We start from the raw sequence: 20,332 nt of genomic DNA on the forward strand, positions 1-20,332 counted from the left end.
CAAGAAAGACATGGCGTCCATGTTGGAATTTTTCCCGCCTTCCAGAATATTACCACAACGCTACCAATGAAACCTGCGCAGAAAAAAATCAAAATGTTTAAATAAATGAATAATATGTACGAAATTAGATTATGTTAAAGTATCACTACGATCAAATCAAATAAAACTCACAATATAAGCCATCTCGTAATTCGACACACGAACTATACGTTAAACGAGGAATTCAATGTTATTGAATTGTCAAAAAATTATCTAATTCTAATAATGTTGAATAAAACATTGAATAAAGATGTATTAATTAACACACAAATAATAACAAAAATAATTATGAAAAAGAATAATATTTAAATACTACGCAATAAATAGAACATACGTCTCGAGAAAATTTCAAACGTCTAATCGTCACGAAGAATCAACGAACAATGTCACTTTGCGCTTCGATTTCGCGCATCGAATAACAAGATGGAGAGGGGATACGCTCGACAAGCCAAAACATGTTTGAACGCGAATCCAATTTCTTAGAAATGAAATATCATAAGAAATGTAGCCACGAGTAAAATGTAAACGATAGGTCTAAAATATTAAACAATAAACATACACACGAGACGTTGTACAATATATATTACATATATGTATGTATATTACATATACATTCGAGAAAATATGCGATACTTGAATAATTAGATTTCACGATATGAATACGTAACGAACCGTAAAAAATTTCTTTTACTTTAATACAATTAAAATAATAAAATATAAAGAAATTTTGAAATAAATGTATATGATTAAAATTACATAAAAAAAAAACAATATACCCTTCGAAATTCTGTCTCGAAATATTTCGATACCGAAACGCTAATGACGTAATAGACGCAAAATGAACAATCGAAGAAAAGATAAGAAGATACACAAAAAACTAATTAATTTTGTTTTCACTACACTGAATGGATTATTTAAAAATCTGAATTAACAACAATTGATAAATTTGGTAATAATAAGTGTAAAATAACTTACTTCGTAATCCGAATTCACGACAATACGTCCACTTCACACAATTTTCAACTGTAGACTGACAATATGCGCATTTCGATGCGCACAGATTCCCGCGTTTCGAATTAAGCGACATTTTGATTGGCTGGCACATAACATTTATTTCTTTATTAAAAATCGCGCGAAAAATTGAAATAAAATATAACACATATTAATTGTTATTACTTGTAAGATTGAAATCCCATAAAGATCTATTTATTGGAAAGAAAAAATTATCAGTAGAATTATTAGTTTAACAATGTAATAAAATAGTTATAATACAAAGAAGGAATTCAATAAAAAGATTAATTAAATTTAAGTCAAAATAAAAACACAAAAAAGAAATTTAACAAACAACTTAAGTAAATTCATAAAAATTGAAAAAATATAAGGAGAACAGGATATAAAAGTAACTGAATTTATTATAATCAAAACACAAGAATTGAATTTAACTTTAAAATAAATAAATTTAAGGAATTGAATTATATTGAATAAAAGAAAACAATATCGACATAAAAATCAACAAAAGAAAACATAAAAGAATATTTACTATAACAATTAACTAGACCTGAAAAAAAATATAAAAACTTATTTAATATAAAATTTAAAGAGATTAGGAAAGATTGAAATATAAGTTAAAATATTTTAAATTGAGAGGAACATAATCTGAACAGAATTAAAATATAAAAGAAGAATAATGTTGAAGTTAAATAAATCTAAAAAATTTACAGAATGTAAATAAAATTTGACACATAAATTAATTTAATTGAAAAAATAAATATATATATAAAAAAAATTTAAAAACATAGTACATAAATAATGAATAATGAAAAATTAACAGAAAATATAATATAAAAACTTAACTATTCTAAAATAAAAAAGAATGAGACAGCAGGAAAACTTAATTTCAAAAATAAAAAAAAATCTAAATACAAAAATCTAAAGCCACAAAGAAAGAATTTAACATAAATATTAAGTTCTTGAATTAAGAAAAATATAATATATAAAAATAAAAATATAACATGAAAAAGAAAATTTAATTGTTTTGTTTAATTCTTTTTCTTGATTTAGATAATATTTCTAACAAATCCTTGATTTTTATTTCAATTTTTTCACTTTTTTAACTTTGAGGTTAAATTCTACTCCAATATTTTAATCTTTTACTTCATAATAGTTAACTTTTATATTATATTTTCTTTTTATGTTTTATTCATTATTTATATCTTACTCTTAATGTTAAATTCTTTTTTTTTATGTTGCAGCATTGTAAAAGTTAGTTAATTATTATGTTGCAACATAAAAGAATTTATTTTTATGATATATATATATATATATATATATATATATATATCTCATAAATATATTATTATATATTATTATATATTATTATATATATATAATATAAATATATATAATATATAATATATTATATATTAATATATAATATAAATATAATATAATATAAATAATGAATAAATATAAAAACATAAGAAGTGAATATAAGAGTTAACTATGAAAAAGTGAAAAAGAGTTGAAACATAGCTGAATGTAATGTAATGTGTCTTAAAGTTAAAAAAAATCTAAATCTAAAAATCTTAAAGATCAAGAAAGAATTTAACATAAATGTTACTTAAGTTAGAAAAAACATACATGAAGAAAAATATTTAATATTGTAAATTTGACTATTTTAATTGTTTTTTTTTTTTCAAATGCTGATTTGTAGTAAGAGATTTAGATAATATTTTTGTTAAATCTTTTTTTATATTTCAATTCTTTTAGATTTTTTTAATTTTCAGATTAAATTCTTTTGCTATTTTCAATCATATTTTATTTTATAACAATTAATTCTTATATTACATTTCCTTTTTATGTTTCATTATTTATGTATCACAATGTCAAATTCTTTATTTATATATTGCATATATATACATAATGAATAAATATAAAAACATAAAATGAGAATATAACATAAAAGTTAACTGTAATAAAATAAAAAGGGATTGAAACATAGGTAAGAAATTTAATCCCATAGTCAAAAAAAATCTAAAATATCAAAAAAAAATTTTATTGATTTGTTTAAATGTTTTCTTCAATTTAGATAATATTTCTGTTAAATCCTTTTTTTATATTTCAGTTCTTTTATATTTTTTTTTAATTTTGAAGTTAAATTTCTTTCCAATGTTTCAATTTTTTTTACTTAATGATAATTAACATTTATATTATATTCTCTTTTTATGTCTTATTCATTATTTATGTATTACAATGTTAAATTCTTTTCTTATATGTTGCAACATATAAAACAATTTAATATTATAATATATAAATAATGAATAAATATACAAACATAATATAAAATAATATAAAAATTAATTGCTATAAAGTGAATATGAATTCAAATACTGGAGAAAAATTTAATTTTAAAGTTAAAAATCTAAAAGAATTAAAACAAGAAAAAAAGAATTAGCATAAGTATTAATTGAACTAGAAAAAAAGAAAAATATAAAAAAGAAATATTTCTTTCATTCTAATAATCAAATGACAATTTGTATAAATAAAAATCAAAACGATAAAACAAAGATGTAAAAATATTATATTAGGATAAAATAACAAGTGAATTCAAATCTCAATTCAAGGAAGCACAAAATATTAGTAACCTCAACAATTAAATATACGATCCATGAAAAAAGTATAAAAAAATTCAAAACACTAATTGATTTTTTCAATAATAATAAATGAAGTATTAAATAATCGAAACTAATAATAACTTATAAATTTATTAACAGAATATGAATAAAATTATTTATTGCGTAGCGTACTAGCAGCAATTACATCTGATTAGCTGTCATTTCAAATCAATTCGATAATTGAAATCGTAAAAAAAGATAAAATATTGTAAATTTTTTTTTATAATATTTTAATTATTTTAATTAAATGTATTTATTTATTAATTTTATATTTATTTATTCGATTTTTATATTTATACTTTATATTATATTATATATTTATATTATTATTATTATATTTATATATTATATTTTTATTAATTTATTTATTTACTGATTTATTTATCGATTATCGATTTATTAATTATTTGTTTAGTGATTGATTTATTTATAGATTTTTTGTTTTATTCATTTATGTATATATTAATTTATTTATTTAAGATATATATTCATTCATTTATTTATTAATTTAGATCCATTTCATGATTTAATAATTATTTTAAATAAATAAAAATTATTAAACTATCGAAATAATAAACAAATAAATGAATTAATGAACATATTATTAACTAAATAAATAAATAAATAAATAAATTGATGTATATGAACGAAATAAAGAAATTTACAAAAAAAAGTCTACGAAACAAAGAAATTTACAAAATAAATCATTAGACAAATGAATAAATTAACAAAAATTGATAAATCGATAATCGATAAATAAATCAATAAAAAAAACTAGTTTTTAAAAGAATATAGAAATATAAAAATCGAATAAATAATTATAAAAATAATAAATCAATAATGCATAAATAATTTAATAATTTGTCTTTATTTATATATATTTATATATATTTAATTAGAATAAATAAAATATATTTTGCAATACTTTTACTTTCTATGCGATTTCGATTATCGAATACACGTACGATCTTAGCCAATCAGAAAGTCGCTAAAACAATTTTGGCGCGCGACGTCAGTTTCCTGTGGAAAGTCATCGAGATAAGGTGTGTGATCGCGACTGGCTTCGGTGATTTTACTACGCAATAAGTAATTTTATTCATATTCTGTTAATGAATTTATAAGTTATTATTAGTTTCGATTATTTAATAGTTCATATATTATTATAATGAAAAAATCAATTAGTGTTTTGAGTTTTTTGTGCTTTTTTTCGTAGATCGTATATTTAATTGTTGAGGTTACCGGTGTTTTATGTTTCGTTGAGTTGAGATTTGAAATCACTTGTTGCTTTATTCTAATATGATATTTTTATATCTTTGTTTTACAATTTTGATTTTCATTTGTACACAACGTTTTAATTTGTCATTGAATAAATATTTTTCCTCCAATTTGTGATTCGATAATCGAAATTATAATACGGCGTGTCATTGTATTATTGATATTTGTGGTAATCGGAAATTCCATTTTTTCTTGACGTATGTGATTTTTTTATTACGTAATATATATATATGTATGTATATTTTTTCTTGTATAACTCTTTTATTTAACATTTGTACATTATTATTCAATCAGTATATCAATTTATTTCTATAATTAATTATCTTTTAAAGACTAAATTATTTATTTTTCTTAATTTGACGATTACATTTTCAGTTATATCCAATTTATGTTTTTAAAATAAAATTTAGGTTTGATTATTGTTTTATTCTAATATGATCAATTTATTTTATACATTTTATGTTCATTTGAAAATTTTCATTTTCTATTATAGAAATATTATTATCTGATTTCTGGTCCAGCTTTAAAGACGGGAAAAGTTCCAATATGGACGCCATCATATCTTTTCAACGAGAAATTTTGTTTGTATACTGTATGTATTCATTTTTTTATTTTTTATTTTCATTATCATTTTTATGTGATATTTTCACAATAAACTTTTGTAATGAATATTTACCAATATTAATATTTCTGTTTAAATAATAACTTTAAAAATATGTGTATATTTCATTTTCTTATATATAAAATTTTTTATTAATATTAGATAATTTTTAAAAATAGTAGATAAAATGTCATTCATCGACATAAATGCTGTAATGGAGGCACATGGAAATTCAATATAATAGTAACAATTTTTTGCAAATATGTGGGAAACTAAAAAAATCTGACATTTAGTAGGTGATAAATAAAATATGAATAGAAATAACAATAGAATTGCATTTGCGGTGAAATTGTGAAATCTATTGCCATATGCGCCAATTTGTAGAATGCATAGACAAGAAGAGGAAATAGCAAGCAAATAAGGTAAGAATTGATTATAACTCCCATCTCTTGAATGCCAAAAGTTTTTATGACAGGATAAAGTAGGATAAGAACTATGAATCAGCACCATCTCTGGAGTACTTTTGAAAAAATATATTTGGTACTCAAGAGATGACGCTAACAATCAATTCTTATCTTATTTTTATCCTTCTATAGAATTTGCTGTTTTTGTCTATAGTTTTTGATGGAATAATATAAAATAATATATTTAAATTTTTTCTAATTTAATAAGAACAATTTCTAAAAAAAAATGAAAATAATTAAAGAATTTACAATTAAAATGATTTCTCCTAATTATATAATTTATAGAAATATGTATTAATTAATTAAAGTTATAAATAATCAATCTACATTAATTAAGCAAGAAAATGTAACTTAATATTTTAATGAATTAAATTATTTTATTAATTTCAATTTTGAATTTTTTTTTAATCATTTTAGCCTTATAACAGAATGAGTGAACCAACCATTCATAACACTTCGCTCCAAAACGACATTTCGACGATAGTATAGGTAGGATAAATTTGGAACAACCATCCCGGATAAAACACGTCTGTGTTTTACGTTAGTTCCGTAGTTAGTTTCATTTCTCCGTTGCAATAGAGAACTCGATATATCGTGGCATTTAACACGTGCAATTAATTAAAAAAGAAAAAAAATTGTTGTTGAAATGTCAATGAAAATATCAACGAAGTGTTATTATTATTATTACGTTAAACAGGTGCTAAAAATAAGAAATTGGAAATCGTAAAAAAATGAGAAATGAATATGATCAATTTATCTTCTAAAAATTGAAAATATTAAGATATTAAGATTAATTATTTTGTTTCTTCTTTTGTATTTCTATGATGACACTATAATGAAATTTTTTAAAATTAATATTTTCAATATAAAATTAAAATAAATAATATAATGGCATTTTCTGAAATTTATGTTTTTGTCGTAAGAAAAAACATAATTTTGCATTTCTTTATATTTTATTTATTTTAATTTTGTTTCTAAAATTTATTAATTTTTAATGTCTAGAGCAAATATAAAGATATTTTTAGTTGTTAGAATTTTTATTTTATGTTATTATTCAAATTAATAATTAATGTTTTATTGATATAACAAATAAATTAGAAATATTAATCACTTATCAATCTAATAAAACTGGGAAAAACAAAAATATTTTTAATATATTTTTTCTTGCACCATTTATTTCTTTTATTATTATATTTTAATAAATATGTTTTTAATTAATTGTATTTTTAAAAAGAGATCATTGTAATTAAAAATTTTTTAAAATTTATGTAAAATAACAAGATTTAAAATTGAAAATAACGAAATAGCATTAATACAAAGTTAATACTTATTTCATTGTGATATAATTTTTCTAATTAATTTACAAATATAAACATATAAACATATATATTGTATATAAATATTACAATATCATTGCTGCAAAATCGTAATGTGATGTTTATTTTCATTATTATATATAAAATAGATTGTAACTTTTTTCTTTCAGCTGAAATGTAAAACTATAATTAATAAAACGAGCGAAGATTGTGATTGATTAGAATTCAATCGTGAGAGAGAAAAATTTAAAAGAGGACAATGAGGAATCGCAGTAGTAAGGCTGTTTGAGGGAAAAAATTTTCGAAGCGGAAAGCACGATGCCACCACGCTCGCGACCGGAAACATTCGAGCTGATGGTCGAAGCTGAAAAGCCTTCCAAGTGTATCAGATTTCTACGTTTTCTACGTTTCCTGTGGAAGTTCTTCAGATGCGTTTTTTCCCACGTATCGTTGATCTCATTGGTTGTACTGTATTGCTTGATCGGCGCGTATGCTTTCGAAGCTCTTGAAGCCGCTCACGAAAAAGAGGTAGGTATTGTGAATTTTCTTCGTTTCATTATTATTATTTATTTAGTATTATTAATTTTTTTCTTTAAATACAGATTTATAATTCATTTTAATTTTCGAATTGGTTTTTGATGTTTATTTCTTATTAGAATTTTTGGGAAAAAATAGCGTTAATATGATATTTGATATTTTTTAAATTCAATCTGATATATCATGATTAAAAATGTTATTGATTAAAAAGTCTTTTTAGTATTTCTATCATTTTTTTATATGTTTTTTTACTTATATATTTAATTCTTTTTTTTATCATTTTTCTTTTCCTTAAATCTTTTAATCTTAATAAAAATTATGAACATAATATTAATAAAAATCAACACATAAAATTGTAATTCAAATATTTTGCTTATTCAATTATCAAAGCTTTCTATTTTATCGATTGGTATAAAATAAATTGGTGAAAAAATAAAAATAAATGCACAATTTGTTTCATCCTAAATAATGACACATCGTCTTTCCTTTTTCTATTTATTCTTTGCAATCCTCTTTGTCATCCTCCTTTATCATTTTTTTTTCTTATCCAGATCAAGAAAAGCATTAAAGATGTCAGAGGCAACGTCGCAGAACAACTATGGAAGATTACGAAAGAAGTGGAGGTTCTGATTCGTGAAAATTGGACGGACAGAGCATTGCGCGAATTAAAGGTACCAAACCATCAAATTCACATCTGTGATGTGATCAAAAGTCGAACTCGAATTTTCTCCAATTTCACGATCATTTTCTTTTTTCAGAGCTTCGAGAATAACCTCGTGTGGATGATGGAGAAAGAAGGTTGGGATGGGAGTGAAGGTGAAGATGACATCCAATGGACGTTTGCTGGTGCTTTATTTTATTCCATAGTGGTCATCACCACCATTGGTAAGTCTTGAAAATTAATAAAATAATTATCTTGGATACTCAGTAATACTTTAAAATTACAAATAATCTTGATCGATAAAAGAAAACAAAAATATTGAAAAATATATAAGAGATTTGCTTTAATGATAATGATATATCAATCATACATTAATAAATATATATTCTTAAGACCTTGATTATAAAGTTTATTACGTATTAATATTTATAATTACAATTGATAATTATAATTTAAGTTTAATGAAAAAAAATGTTTTTTTTTTATTTAAAAATATACATATGTTCTTTGGTATTTTATTAAAAATATTGGATGTTTGAATCGTAGTTTTCTTAGAAATTGAATAATTTTTAGATAGAGCCATGATAAACGATTCAACACTAAGTTCTGTGGCTAAAAATAAGAGAAAATGTTTCATGAATTTCGTTGGCGTCCTAAATTTTAAAATTCCAATAAGTCCATAACAATATTAGCATTACTTTGATTCAAAATCTGATAATGAATAATTAGTATAACTATCAAATCAATTGATATATTTGAAGAAAATAGTATATGTACTAATAAAATACAATAATAACACAATAAAATAAAAAGTAAATAAAATTTATTCAATCATTTCAATTCATATTGAAAAGAAAAAGAATCGTATCTAGAAACCTGTTATAATTTTTATTCGTTTAATCTTTTATGTTATTTTATTTTACTTTATTTTATTTTTTTATTCTTTTATTTTTCTATTCACTATTTTATATTTCTTATTTCATTTACCTATATTTTTTGCATAATATATTTTAATAACCTTCTTTGATTTTTAGTTACAGAATGCATTATCAATGTTTATATAAAAATGTTCTTAAAACTTATTAATTCTATATTATAATATTATAAATATATATTGATATAATATACATATCATATATTTATAATATAATCCTAACAGAGATTTTTTTTATTTAAATATTCTTTTCTTCTTCTGATAACACTGATAACATCTTACTCGCCGAATTTTTTCCCATCAACTCATAAAATTTTTAATCTAATCCTTTATTCAGATCGATCGCAATAAGAATTTATACGACGACATATACGTGAAAACCTATTAGAAGATTGATCAGAGGAAAAAGAGAAAATAGTATTCATGTATGCAAATGGAGCTTAAACTTTTTCATCCTCACTCTCGTTCTGGGTCTGATTTTTCTTTAAGGATCGACTATAAAACTGAAAATCGTTGTAGTCGTAATTTTGCTCATAAGGATTGCCTTGGGGTCGTGGATAGAGATTCAGATTCCCTCCAGGGAAATGGTAATTTCCAGGATATCTGTTAGCACCGGTGAAACTCCCTGGTGGTCTTCGATTACCATAATAGTTTGGCGATTGCACAAAGGTTGCTGGACCATATTTGTTAGGAGCGTTCTGAAAATTTTGTCAAAAAGTGACAAATGAAGTATAAAAACGTAATTTAATTTTTAATAATTTGTAATAATTGTAAAATATTTTTTGTTTCCATGAAAAATTAATTATTTTTATGTTGAAGATTATTGAAAATAATTAATAGTAGATTTCTTTTGATTTATTTTAATAATATATATAACATTTTATTATTATTTCTTTTTTTTAAATTTAATCATTTAAATTATTTTATTTTTATTTTTTTTTTTAATTTCTACTTTTTTCTTTCAGATTTAAAATTTGAATAAGATTCTCTTGATGATTTTAAGACTTAAATTTTGTTTAGCTTTCATTTAGAAATTCAAAAAATAATCAAGTTTAAAAATTTTTTTACAGAGTGCATCTTAAAATAAATGAAATTAATAATCTTAGATGAAAATTATGATAAATTATTAACAATTATTAATATACCAGATAAGGATAATATCCTTGACCATATTGTCCAGAAACCAAGGTAGGATACTTCTTGCTATTAAAACAACAATATTTCTTGTCTTTTGCGCAGGTACCCTATAGAAATCATTAAAAATTATTTACATTAATTAAATATAAATGAAAAGAATAGCAACTATTTTTTATTTCGTTACTTACGAATTTCAATCCTACGGAGGGACAGTTGAAGCTATATCTGCATCTGCAAGTGTCATATTCTCGATATCGAGGATCGTCCTTGACCCAAGATGGCACGAAACCAGTTTCCAATGCGCCATCGTCGATATTTCCGGTGTAGGAAGGTCTGAATAGATTAAGATATGTTATTCAATCGTTACTTTTTATAACTTGTGTCTTGTGATTAGTAGAATATTTTCAAAGTTTTGATCTTCTAAATTTAATTCAAGATAAAAAAAAAGTTTCCAAAAATAAATTCTATATTTTAAACTAATTATACGTATAATTGTATCATAGATTTTTTTGATCATCAATTATAAAAAATTAAATTCAATTGAACGTTCTCCAATATCCAATACTTGTAAAAGAATAATTTCAAACGTGATCCAAGTTCAACCTAAATTTAATCCAAATCTTAGACCATAGAACTTCGATGTTTTTGCCTCTTTTCATAAAATGCAACGGTGTACCAGGTCATCGGGTCGTATAAAGCCAATCAACATCGAGGACGCGAGTAACGAAAACTTATTGGGTTGGAAAACAGCGCGAAGATACGAAATACCTTTTTATAATGCCAGTCGGGCCACCAGGACCGACGAGAACTTCTTTGTTGCCAGGATACGATGCCGGTACAATAGGTCTACTGTTAGGACCGTAAGGTCCCACGTTTTGTGGTTTAAATCCTATCAATGGTCTCTCGTTACCCAAATCTTCGATATTCTCATTCACCTGGTACCTATAATTGAACAAACAGTCTGTATTTCAATTTTACTTTTTTTTTTTTCCAATTTTCTTTCAATCGATCTTAAGATTATTATATCTTAAGATTATTTAAAACATTGTTAAATGGAAAGTATAGGATAGTGTTTGCATAAGAATTCTCTTTCAATCATTCTTATTTTTTTTTCTTTTTTCATATTCGAATCTTCAAACTATACAGGTATCAAACACGTATATTTATACATATATCAAATATCATCTCCAAATCTCTCTATATTTTAATTATAAAATTAATATATTGCAAAATCTTATCTTAATTGTTATTATAATTTTTTAGTCTGAGAATAGCTACGACAAGAGTTTAAAAGATAAAAGACAAATATCACACAACACAAGGAAAGCAGCAGAGATTAAAAACCTTCACTTTCATTCTCACTGGACATGGTTTTGAAAATTATATCGGATAATAAACTTTTTGGCGAGTTTACTTTTTCTATTATCTATCTTAGAGTAAAAATTTCAAAAATTATTCTTAAGTGAACGCACAATTTAAAAGTATTCTCAAGGACAATTATCAGAAAATATTTTTAAATATAGACGTATATACTTTTAGAAAAAAACTATCAAGATTGAACAAACCTCGTCTTCCCGATTCTACTCTCTCCATTCTTCCACACCCATCCATCGTCTTCGGCAGCCGCTACGACCACTGTGACGCAACAAAAGAAGAACAGAATGGCCATCGTTTTACGGGAAACGCGATTTCGTAAAAAAAAAAAAAAACAACGATAGTCAGCTTCACCGGTGAATATCGTCGACAGTCGACTAAAACGAGAGTGAAAGTGAATCTCGTCTTTATATATGCACCGTTGGAAGGTGAACGCACCGCGTGGCTCACTTCGAGGTCCCTTCGATAGTGATCTCGGATCAACACTTTTCGTCCGAGGGTGATTCATCCCTTGTGCGGCCCGTTTTAATTACAGATGTTTTCGTTTAGGATCGTGATTAGGATCGTACAGAGAGTTGGAGATTCACTCAAGGTAATGAAAATTAAATAAATTTATAGCGGGACGAATTCATTTTGAATTCTGAATACTGGTAAAAAAAGTTGGAATTCGAGAAAAATTGTGGAAAATTGAAGAAAATATGAAAAAGAAGAAATTTAAGAAATTTGAAGTTTGAATATTGTAGAAATATTTTATATGTTTCAGAAAATGGAATATTGGAAAAGTTGATTGAATTTCGAAGAATATTTATTTAAAGTTATTTAAAGTTATCAATATAGCAAATATTAAATTTTGTAGGAAAGAAAGAAATTGGAAAGATTCAAAAATTAAAATTAAATGATAAGTAAAGAAAAAAAAAATAATAATTATAAATCTATAACAATTTAACAATTGATATTTTAAAATTTGAATATATTTATTCTTTCTAAATTTGAATATTGTTTTATGATTATTTATTCATATTATTTTATGAATATCAATCTATTTAATTTTCAATTATTTCTGCAAAATATCAATTGTATCTATTAAAATCGATTGAAAACAATAATAATAATTAATCTACAAATATATTTCTATATATATTATCTATATTATCTATATTAATATATAGTATACATATATATTACATTATGATTTATAAAGAAATCATTTTCTTTTATATTCACAGAAAAAATAATATTGATTTCAATTATCATTCTTAAAATTCAGACCTAAATCCTCACGAGATGCATGAATGTAATAGATTGAATAATGTGAACCAGACACGTGGATACATTACATGGAAAGCAATGTTCTCGTACCTGTCCTTCGATCTGGGAAAATCCGTCGGGTCGAGTAGGGGAAAGTAGTTACGTTACAGGTGATTACGACCTCTTTCTTCGGACAAGATCTAACGAATGGCGTAATACATGATTCCTTCATGCGACTATGTCAGTCGTTCCTCGAAGGACGTCTGTATTGTCTTTCATTCGAGCTAAATGATCATGGTAATTTTATTTATTGTTAATAAAAATCATGAGTCATAATATCTCGTGAATGGTTAGTGTCTTTTGCATATAATCAAGAGATACGAAATGTTGATTCAAAGCAATTTTGATAAACGAAGTATATGCCATGTTATTATGATTGAATCATAAATTGTAATAAGTAATTTTAAATAGTAATTTAAATAATAATTTTCATGAGAAATGATTATAATGTGAAAGAATTAATATAGCAGCTTCTTTGGAATAATAATTATTAAATTAAAAAATTAAAATTTATAGTAAAATATAATTTATAAGTTTAAAATTTATTAATTTACATTAAAATTTATTAATAATTACAGATCATACGAGTCATTTAGTATTTTAATAACAATAGAAAAGTATTATACATATTCATGCTATTTAAAAGTATAAAAATGATCTTGAAATTTTTACTAAAATTTTATTATGTCGTCTCATATTTCTAAAAATAACAAAAAGTGTTCAAATAACATAAAATATTTAGAATTATTATTTTATTTTATATATTTTAATAAGACATTTTCAAAAATTGAACTATTTCAAATTTATTTTCTTAACAAAATGTTCGAGTCCATATAATTAAACAAATAATTTTTATTATTATTATTTATTCAATTTAGAAAAACATTCAAATAACAATAATTACAATAAATATTTGCATATTAATTATTTTGGCTTAATAAATATATTAAATCTCATATTATTTAATAATAGTTTTATACAATTACAAAAACTTGATCTAATATCATAAAAACAAAGTGCAAATACTGATAAGAAAACGCTTCATTAAAACCAATTCAATTTCTTCGTCATTTTTGCGCCACCATCAAGTTACTACAAGTTCAAGCAACATTTTTCAAGACACAAACCATTTTAAAGGATCTTATCTCATTTAACGTCGTTATTATGGAATCAAAGAAGTTAAAAGTTAAATCTTTATAGAGGAAAGAAAAATGGCCGACCACTTACAGCATCATCCTCGTGGTTTAGTGTAACCTTGTTTTGAGGAAAGGCACGATTGAACGAAAATCCAATGATCAAGGTCATTTTCACCGAGGATGCCGCGCCAGCTACCGAGGAAATTCACTTTTCCGGGACAGGAAACCGGCAACGCCTCGTAATTCGTTTTCCTTGATTTTTGCACCGCGTTTGCCGTCCAACGATCTCGTCGATTAACCGTTTCACGGTTTCACGGCTAAAAAGGACCATTAAATTTGTTAGATTCGTTGGGAAAATTCTTTGTGACAGTGTTATGAAAAGTAAAACGAGATAACAGGAAAAAATTACTTCAAAACAGAAGTAGTAATTTTACACTGTTTTTTTGAATTTCGTTTTTTATTTTGGGAATCATCAATTTATTGAGAAGAAAATTATATATATATAATTTTTTATAAAAGAAAAGGGATAAAGTTTGGAAAAGTGAGAATGCACTTCATCGCGTAAATTTATTTATTTTTTTCAAAAGATTATTCTATTAAAGAAAAAAATTTATAAAATTTTCACCAAAATAATTAATTAATCCATTGAATTTTGTTTGCTTTAAGATTTGTTTCTATTTACAACAATATTCACGACAAAGTTTAAATATTTTTTTTCATCTGTTTAAAACACAGTATAAGAGATCATAGTGGTGGATAATTACCATGAAATTCTGATGTGCGCTCGAGGAATCTGATTATATGTACCACGAAAAATCGACCGACAAAGGTTCATAACGCGTGACCGAGTTGCGTTCCAAAATCCAGCTGGAACATCCGCTATTCTTTTGTATTCGATCGATCGATCCTCGTTCCCTTCCGGCGGATGCGCTCAATCTTCTCCATCTTCCTGATCTCATTTCTCTTTTTTCAAGCATTAATTAGAGCAATTAAAAAAGAAAGAGAACGAAAAGAAGAAAAGTGGAGATAAAAAAAGAAAATTAAATATTCTAATTTTTAAATATACTATTGTAAGTATTATAAATTATAATTTATAAAAAACGTTATATGATTAAGAACAGATATGATAATTATAGAATGAATAGTAAAAGAAAAAATGATCTTGACCCAGACTATAGAATGAATCCACGAGAATAAGGAAAAGGCTTCTTGTTGCGAAATCATTGGAGTCTGAATTGACTCGATCATTCTTCCAAATATTCCCAGTATTGACCTTGAAAATATTTGTACAAGGTTGAGAACACGAGAATCTCTCTTCTTGAGAAATTTGAATAGTTGATCAATTTTCGTATCTTTATTTTCCGTGATGAAACTAAAAATAAATTACAGATATTGTAATATTAGCATAATTGATATATTTTAGAGATTACTTGGAATTATGGGGATTAATATAATTATTAAAAGATTTCTTTTACTTATGATTTTTTTTATTAAAAAACTAAAGATTATTTTCTTGAAAGAAAATTCAAAAAAAAAAAATTATAAGATTCAATAAATTTTTATTGAATAAATTTTTTAGTTTCCAGATTTCAAAACAAATTCTCGAATTTCAATTCGTTATCTAAAAATTATTGTCACAAAATTATCAAAAAGAATTTCAACACTTTTTATAAATTTTTATAAATTTTTAATTAAATCGATTCCTTCAAATTCTCTTCTTTTATTATATTTTATAAAAATTTGCAAATTAATCTAAATTTCAAGTTGAAATAAAAATTCCCTAAAGATTCACCGTCGGTTTACCAAGGATAATGATAGCAAAACAATAGAATTATCGATATCGACTAAAACACAATTTTGGTTCGAGAGAAAATTAGGATCGTAACTTGCGACCTAAGAGAATTAATTGCGCATTACGTGAACGAGAGATTACACAAGGCTAATCGAGCATTTCTCGATTCTAGGGTACGGTCATATTGCTCCGAAGACTAAGAACGGGAAAGTGGTAACCATATTCTATGCCATCGTCGGAATTCCCCTCATGCTACTCTGCCTCTCGAATATAGGTGATATTATGGCCTCGAGTTTCAGGTAAACTTCAGGAATTTAAAAATGCACGATAACGCATCTGATTCTTATATTTTAATATTATTATCTAACTTGTAATTAATTTATTACTATTTTAAAAGCAAAATGGATTAAAGTTATTTATTAACTTGTAAGAATTAGAAAATTGTTTTCGTTTTTTTTTTGTTATATATTTATTTCTAATACTTTTAGCAAATTTTTATGATTTTCTAAATTAGCGAGTTTTCCAAATTATTAAAATGAATTTAAAATTATCATTTTTTTTTTTTTTTTTAGATTTTTATATTGGAAAGTTTGCTGCTACATATGCACCAAGCCACCAAAAAAAAGACGGTCGAGAAGTCATTTTGTTAGATCATATTCCATGCGACAACCAGGGTATATATTTATTTAAACCATCAAAAATAAAACAATAAATAAAATATATGTTTATAATGAATAAAAATTATATATTTCGAAAAGACGATATGGTGGAAGCAAAGGTGGTTTTCGAAGACCCGTCAGGGTAAGCCAGATATCAGCTGATTCGGTTTTGTCTGACAGTCTAGCAAGATCATCATATTTTGACATGGATTATAAGTACGATGTATTATATTATATTAATATTACTAATTATAATTAATCATTAAAAATATTAAATATTTTAATATATAATATTGTTGTCTATAGATATAATCCTCGTCGATACAGCGAGGCTGGAGAAGAAAGAAGGACAAGTTCTTCTTATCAATTATCTGGAAATCCAAATTTCGAATTTAAATCGGCAACAGTGTCCAGATACTCAGATTTGCCAATAGCGAAATCGAACAAAGGTACTTGAACACGTTTCATGATATCTATATTCCTTTTGATGAAAAAACAACATGCTTCTAAATAGTAATTGCATTCAGCCAGTTCCAAGATGACAACGCAATCATTAGACAGGAAGTTGTTGATGCGTTCTCCACATGACATTGATCGTTCCTCGGTTTTGTGCAATAAGTACGCCTTGAATGATTTGGAGAACGAGTTGCGACGTTGGCAAACTTCTGCCGGAAACACAAGTAACTATACAACAATCGAGATAATCAATATTTTCTTATAAATTTATTTATATTAATTATTGATATTTTTATACTCTTGATTTTTATGCTCATTTATTCATTTATATTTCGAATTTATTTATTTACATTTTTAATTTATTTGTTTGTATTTTCGATATATTTATTTACGTTTTATTTATATTATTTTTTACATATTTCATTTTTAGTAATTTTATCATATTCTCGATTTATCTATATTTCCGATTTTATTTACAATAATCAATTTATCCATTAATATCTTTAGTATTTACAGTCAAAATTATGGACAAATATTTTGCATATAGATTAACAATCATAAATCTGTTTTTAAAAATCTGTTTTAAAAAATATAAATCTCATTATATGGAGAACAGATCTGTTTTATTCTTCTGATTAATATCATTATATCATTCGCAATAGATGATACGAGCAAGTCAAAGGAGAAGCCAGAGGCGACAAAAACTCGTGAAAATAGTGAGAAACAAGAGCCATTAGTGACGAGGTCGTTGCCCAGAAGATGCTTATCGATGGAAGGTGCGACCAGCAACTACAGAATGAGTCTGCCATCGTCTTTACAATCGTCGATTTATTTGGATTCAAGAAAGTCTCAAGTTCCAAAAACCAGACGTTATAGAAACAACTATCCTATTGGTAAATCAATTTTTTTATTATTATATTTAAAAAATCTTCAAAGTCTTATAATAATGTTCAAATATTAAAATTTAAAAAAAATTTTTTACAAATATCATGATATTTATATAAAATATTATTAATCATTATAAATTCTATTTTTCATTCATATACTAATTTTTCTAACTTTATTTTTTTCTTAACATTCGCACTTATTTATAATTGTTAAGTGTTAATTATTTTTTATCATTTCTTTTTTTGTTTTTTCATCAAAAAAGCTCGATCGTACAGAAGGGACACATTGCCATCCGATATAATGTCCTCAACTGGGTTTCCTGCACATAGACAAGTATACGTAGACGATTTTGATTCGGATTATGAATATTATACTAACGATGATCAGGAAAGACAACAAATAAAACCGGTACCAATATGGCTATGCGTTTTCCTGGTGGTTAGTTACATTTTTGGTGGTGCCTTCTTGTTTAGTGCTTGGGAACATTGGCCATTCCTCGATTCTGCATATTTTTGCTTTATTACACTTACCACTATAGGTTAGTACTATTTTTTTCTTTTTTTTTTTCTCTTTAATTATTTATATTCGGCATATTTTTCCAATATTTAGTTTGATAGCGTTTAATGTTTATGTTGGACTTTATTCTTTTTTCTTTTTTAGTAATATTAATTTGGAAATCTTAAAAAATGTTATAAAATTTAATAAATGTTGAAGTTTTATTATCTCTATTTATTTTTGCAGTAAGTACCATTTTTATATTATTTATTTTTTATATATAGTATTATTATTTAATTTAACATCACTGTCGCGATATTATTCTAGAAGTCATAAAAAATGATAATTTTTAAAAAAAATTTGTATCGAAAGATATCATTTTTCCCCCAAAATTTTAATTGAATTTTTCATTTGAACCGGCTAATTGATAACTTCCACATAATTCTCTAAACACATCATTTGTTTTCTACGAAACAGAAGATTCATTCATTCTTTTCTCAAAAAGTTCATTTATCTACTTATTATTGTTTGTGCATCGAATAGAAATTAATAATTTATAATATATCTGTATATTAAGATATATAAATTTCTGTAAAAAATTTAGTCAAAAATAAAATAAAACAAAAATTATATAATATTGCAAATAAATAAAAAAAAATTATATACTCATAAAAATATAATTTTTGTTATAGATAGTTTATTATTTCTTTTTCTGAAAAAAAAAACTTCCTTTACATTTACACTGTTAATCAATATTTTAGAATCACCAATATATATGCATTGGATTAAAAAATTATCAAGATTACACAAATAAATATAAATAAATTACCATTTATTATTTGATCAATCCAAAAGAATAAAAGAATAACATTGAAAGGAAGAAAAATTGGATAAAAATAATTGGATTTCAGGATTTGGTGACTTCGTACCAGCGTACAAATTAGACGCCCATAAAGGAATTGCGGTTTGCTCGTTGTACTTGTTATTTGGAATTGCTTTGCTGGCGATGAGCTTTAATCTGGTGCAAGAGGAGGTCATCAACAACGTGAAGAACGTCGCAAAGAGGCTCGGGATCATCAAAGAGAGTGACGACGAGGAAGATGCCGACGACTACGACGCGTACGACGTCGAATACAACGATGAGGTCGACAACGAACTCGAGGGTTACATCCTCGATACCCCTCGATCTCACTCGATGGCTAGAAACGTTCGCGGAATTTCCGTCGTGTAACCAACCCCCTCTGACCGAATTTCTTCTCATTCACCGATCCAATTCTTTTTTTTTTTCGCCAATTTTCTTTTCTTTTTCTTTCTTTTATTTCTTTCCTTTTTCTTATTTCTTTTCTTTTCTTTTTTCACTGATAATATTGGTGAATAAAATTTTTTTCACCTAGAATATTTACATTAATCCTATATTTTTCTATGCTAAATTTTAATTTGCAATCAAATTGCATTAAAGAACTTGTTAGGAATTAATTCTTTTTCACTTGAAAATTTTGGAACATAAAAGGATGTAAATATATTTTCCATTTTGTTTTTAAAATATATTTTAAATGAAAAAATTGAAAATTGGAAATAGAAAATAA

The 20,332-nt window shown here is 24.5% G+C and overlaps 2 protein-coding genes and 1 long non-coding RNA gene across 10 annotated transcripts; 1 reads left to right on the forward strand and 2 right to left on the reverse strand.

Annotated features, from left to right (window-relative positions):
* Positions 1–4,724: 4,724 nt before the first annotated feature.
* On the forward strand, positions 4,725–19,977 carry galene (potassium two pore domain channel subfamily K member galene). Of its 8 annotated transcripts, none has more exons than XR_015291441.1 (14): positions 4,743–4,799; positions 5,482–5,580; positions 5,769–6,011; positions 7,540–7,897; positions 8,458–8,791; positions 16,421–16,547; positions 16,821–16,922; positions 17,007–17,123; positions 17,214–17,356; positions 17,435–17,587; positions 18,026–18,256; positions 18,514–18,789; positions 18,912–18,991; positions 19,658–19,733. XR_015291441.1 is itself a non-coding variant. In XM_086905778.1 (14 exons), exons 4-14 carry the CDS (start codon positions 7,688–7,690, stop codon positions 19,975–19,977), a joined length of 1,926 nt encoding a protein of 641 aa, XP_086761904.1. In that variant the 5' UTR covers positions 4,743–4,799; positions 5,482–5,580; positions 5,769–6,011; positions 7,540–7,687. The 8 variants fall into 8 exon arrangements, 7 of the variants coding, with proteins under 7 accessions (XP_086761906.1, XP_086761904.1, XP_086761901.1 ...); XM_086905778.1 differs by lacking the exon at positions 18,912–18,991 and having other exon boundaries at positions 8,458–8,577; positions 8,665–8,791; positions 19,658–19,977; XM_086905780.1 differs by lacking the exons at positions 5,769–6,011; positions 18,912–18,991 and having other exon boundaries at positions 4,725–4,799; positions 8,458–8,577; positions 8,665–8,791; positions 19,658–19,977.
* Positions 9,374–12,409, reverse strand: LOC105735318 (uncharacterized). The gene is made up of 5 exons (XM_012485991.3): positions 12,204–12,409; positions 11,407–11,580; positions 10,827–10,971; positions 10,647–10,745; positions 9,374–10,199 (listed from the first exon to the last, which is right to left on the reverse strand). Exons 1-5 carry the CDS (start codon positions 12,305–12,307, stop codon positions 9,942–9,944), a joined length of 780 nt encoding a protein of 259 aa, XP_012341445.1. The 5' UTR covers positions 12,308–12,409; the 3' UTR covers positions 9,374–9,941.
* Positions 13,139–14,773, reverse strand: LOC147657866 (uncharacterized). The gene is made up of 2 exons (XR_015291442.1): positions 14,548–14,773; positions 13,139–13,544 (listed from the first exon to the last, which is right to left on the reverse strand). It is a non-coding gene; the product is annotated as an uncharacterized LOC147657866 (long non-coding RNA).
* Positions 19,978–20,332: the final 355 nt, after the last annotated feature.

This window comes from Apis florea, unplaced genomic scaffold (assembly GCF_048593485.1).
Source record: "Apis florea isolate Af1SG1 unplaced genomic scaffold, ASM4859348v1 contig_2492_pilon, whole genome shotgun sequence".
NCBI classification, from domain to species: domain Eukaryota; kingdom Metazoa; phylum Arthropoda; class Insecta; order Hymenoptera; family Apidae; genus Apis; species Apis florea.

Excerpts from the sequence above, each read along its gene's own strand:
- galene (XM_086905775.1), top strand. The coding sequence starts at position 7,688 with ATGCCACCACGCTCGCGACCGGAAACATTCGAGCTGATGGTCGAAGCT. Across the intron at positions 17,357-17,434 it reads AATAGCGAAATCGAACAAAG|CCAGTTCCAAGATGACAACG; the intron begins GTACTTGAACAC and ends AATTGCATTCAG. Across the intron at positions 18,790-19,657 it reads TATTACACTTACCACTATAG|GATTTGGTGACTTCGTACCA; the intron begins GTTAGTACTATT and ends ATTGGATTTCAG.
- LOC105735318 (XM_012485991.3), bottom strand. The coding sequence starts at position 12,307 with ATGGCCATTCTGTTCTTCTTTTGTTGCGTCACAGTGGTCGTAGCGGCT. Across the intron at positions 10,972-11,406 it reads CCGACTGGCATTATAAAAAG|ACCTTCCTACACCGGAAATA; the intron begins GTATTTCGTATC and ends TAATCTATTCAG. Across the intron at positions 10,746-10,826 it reads CCTCCGTAGGATTGAAATTC|GGTACCTGCGCAAAAGACAA; the intron begins GTAAGTAACGAA and ends TGATTTCTATAG.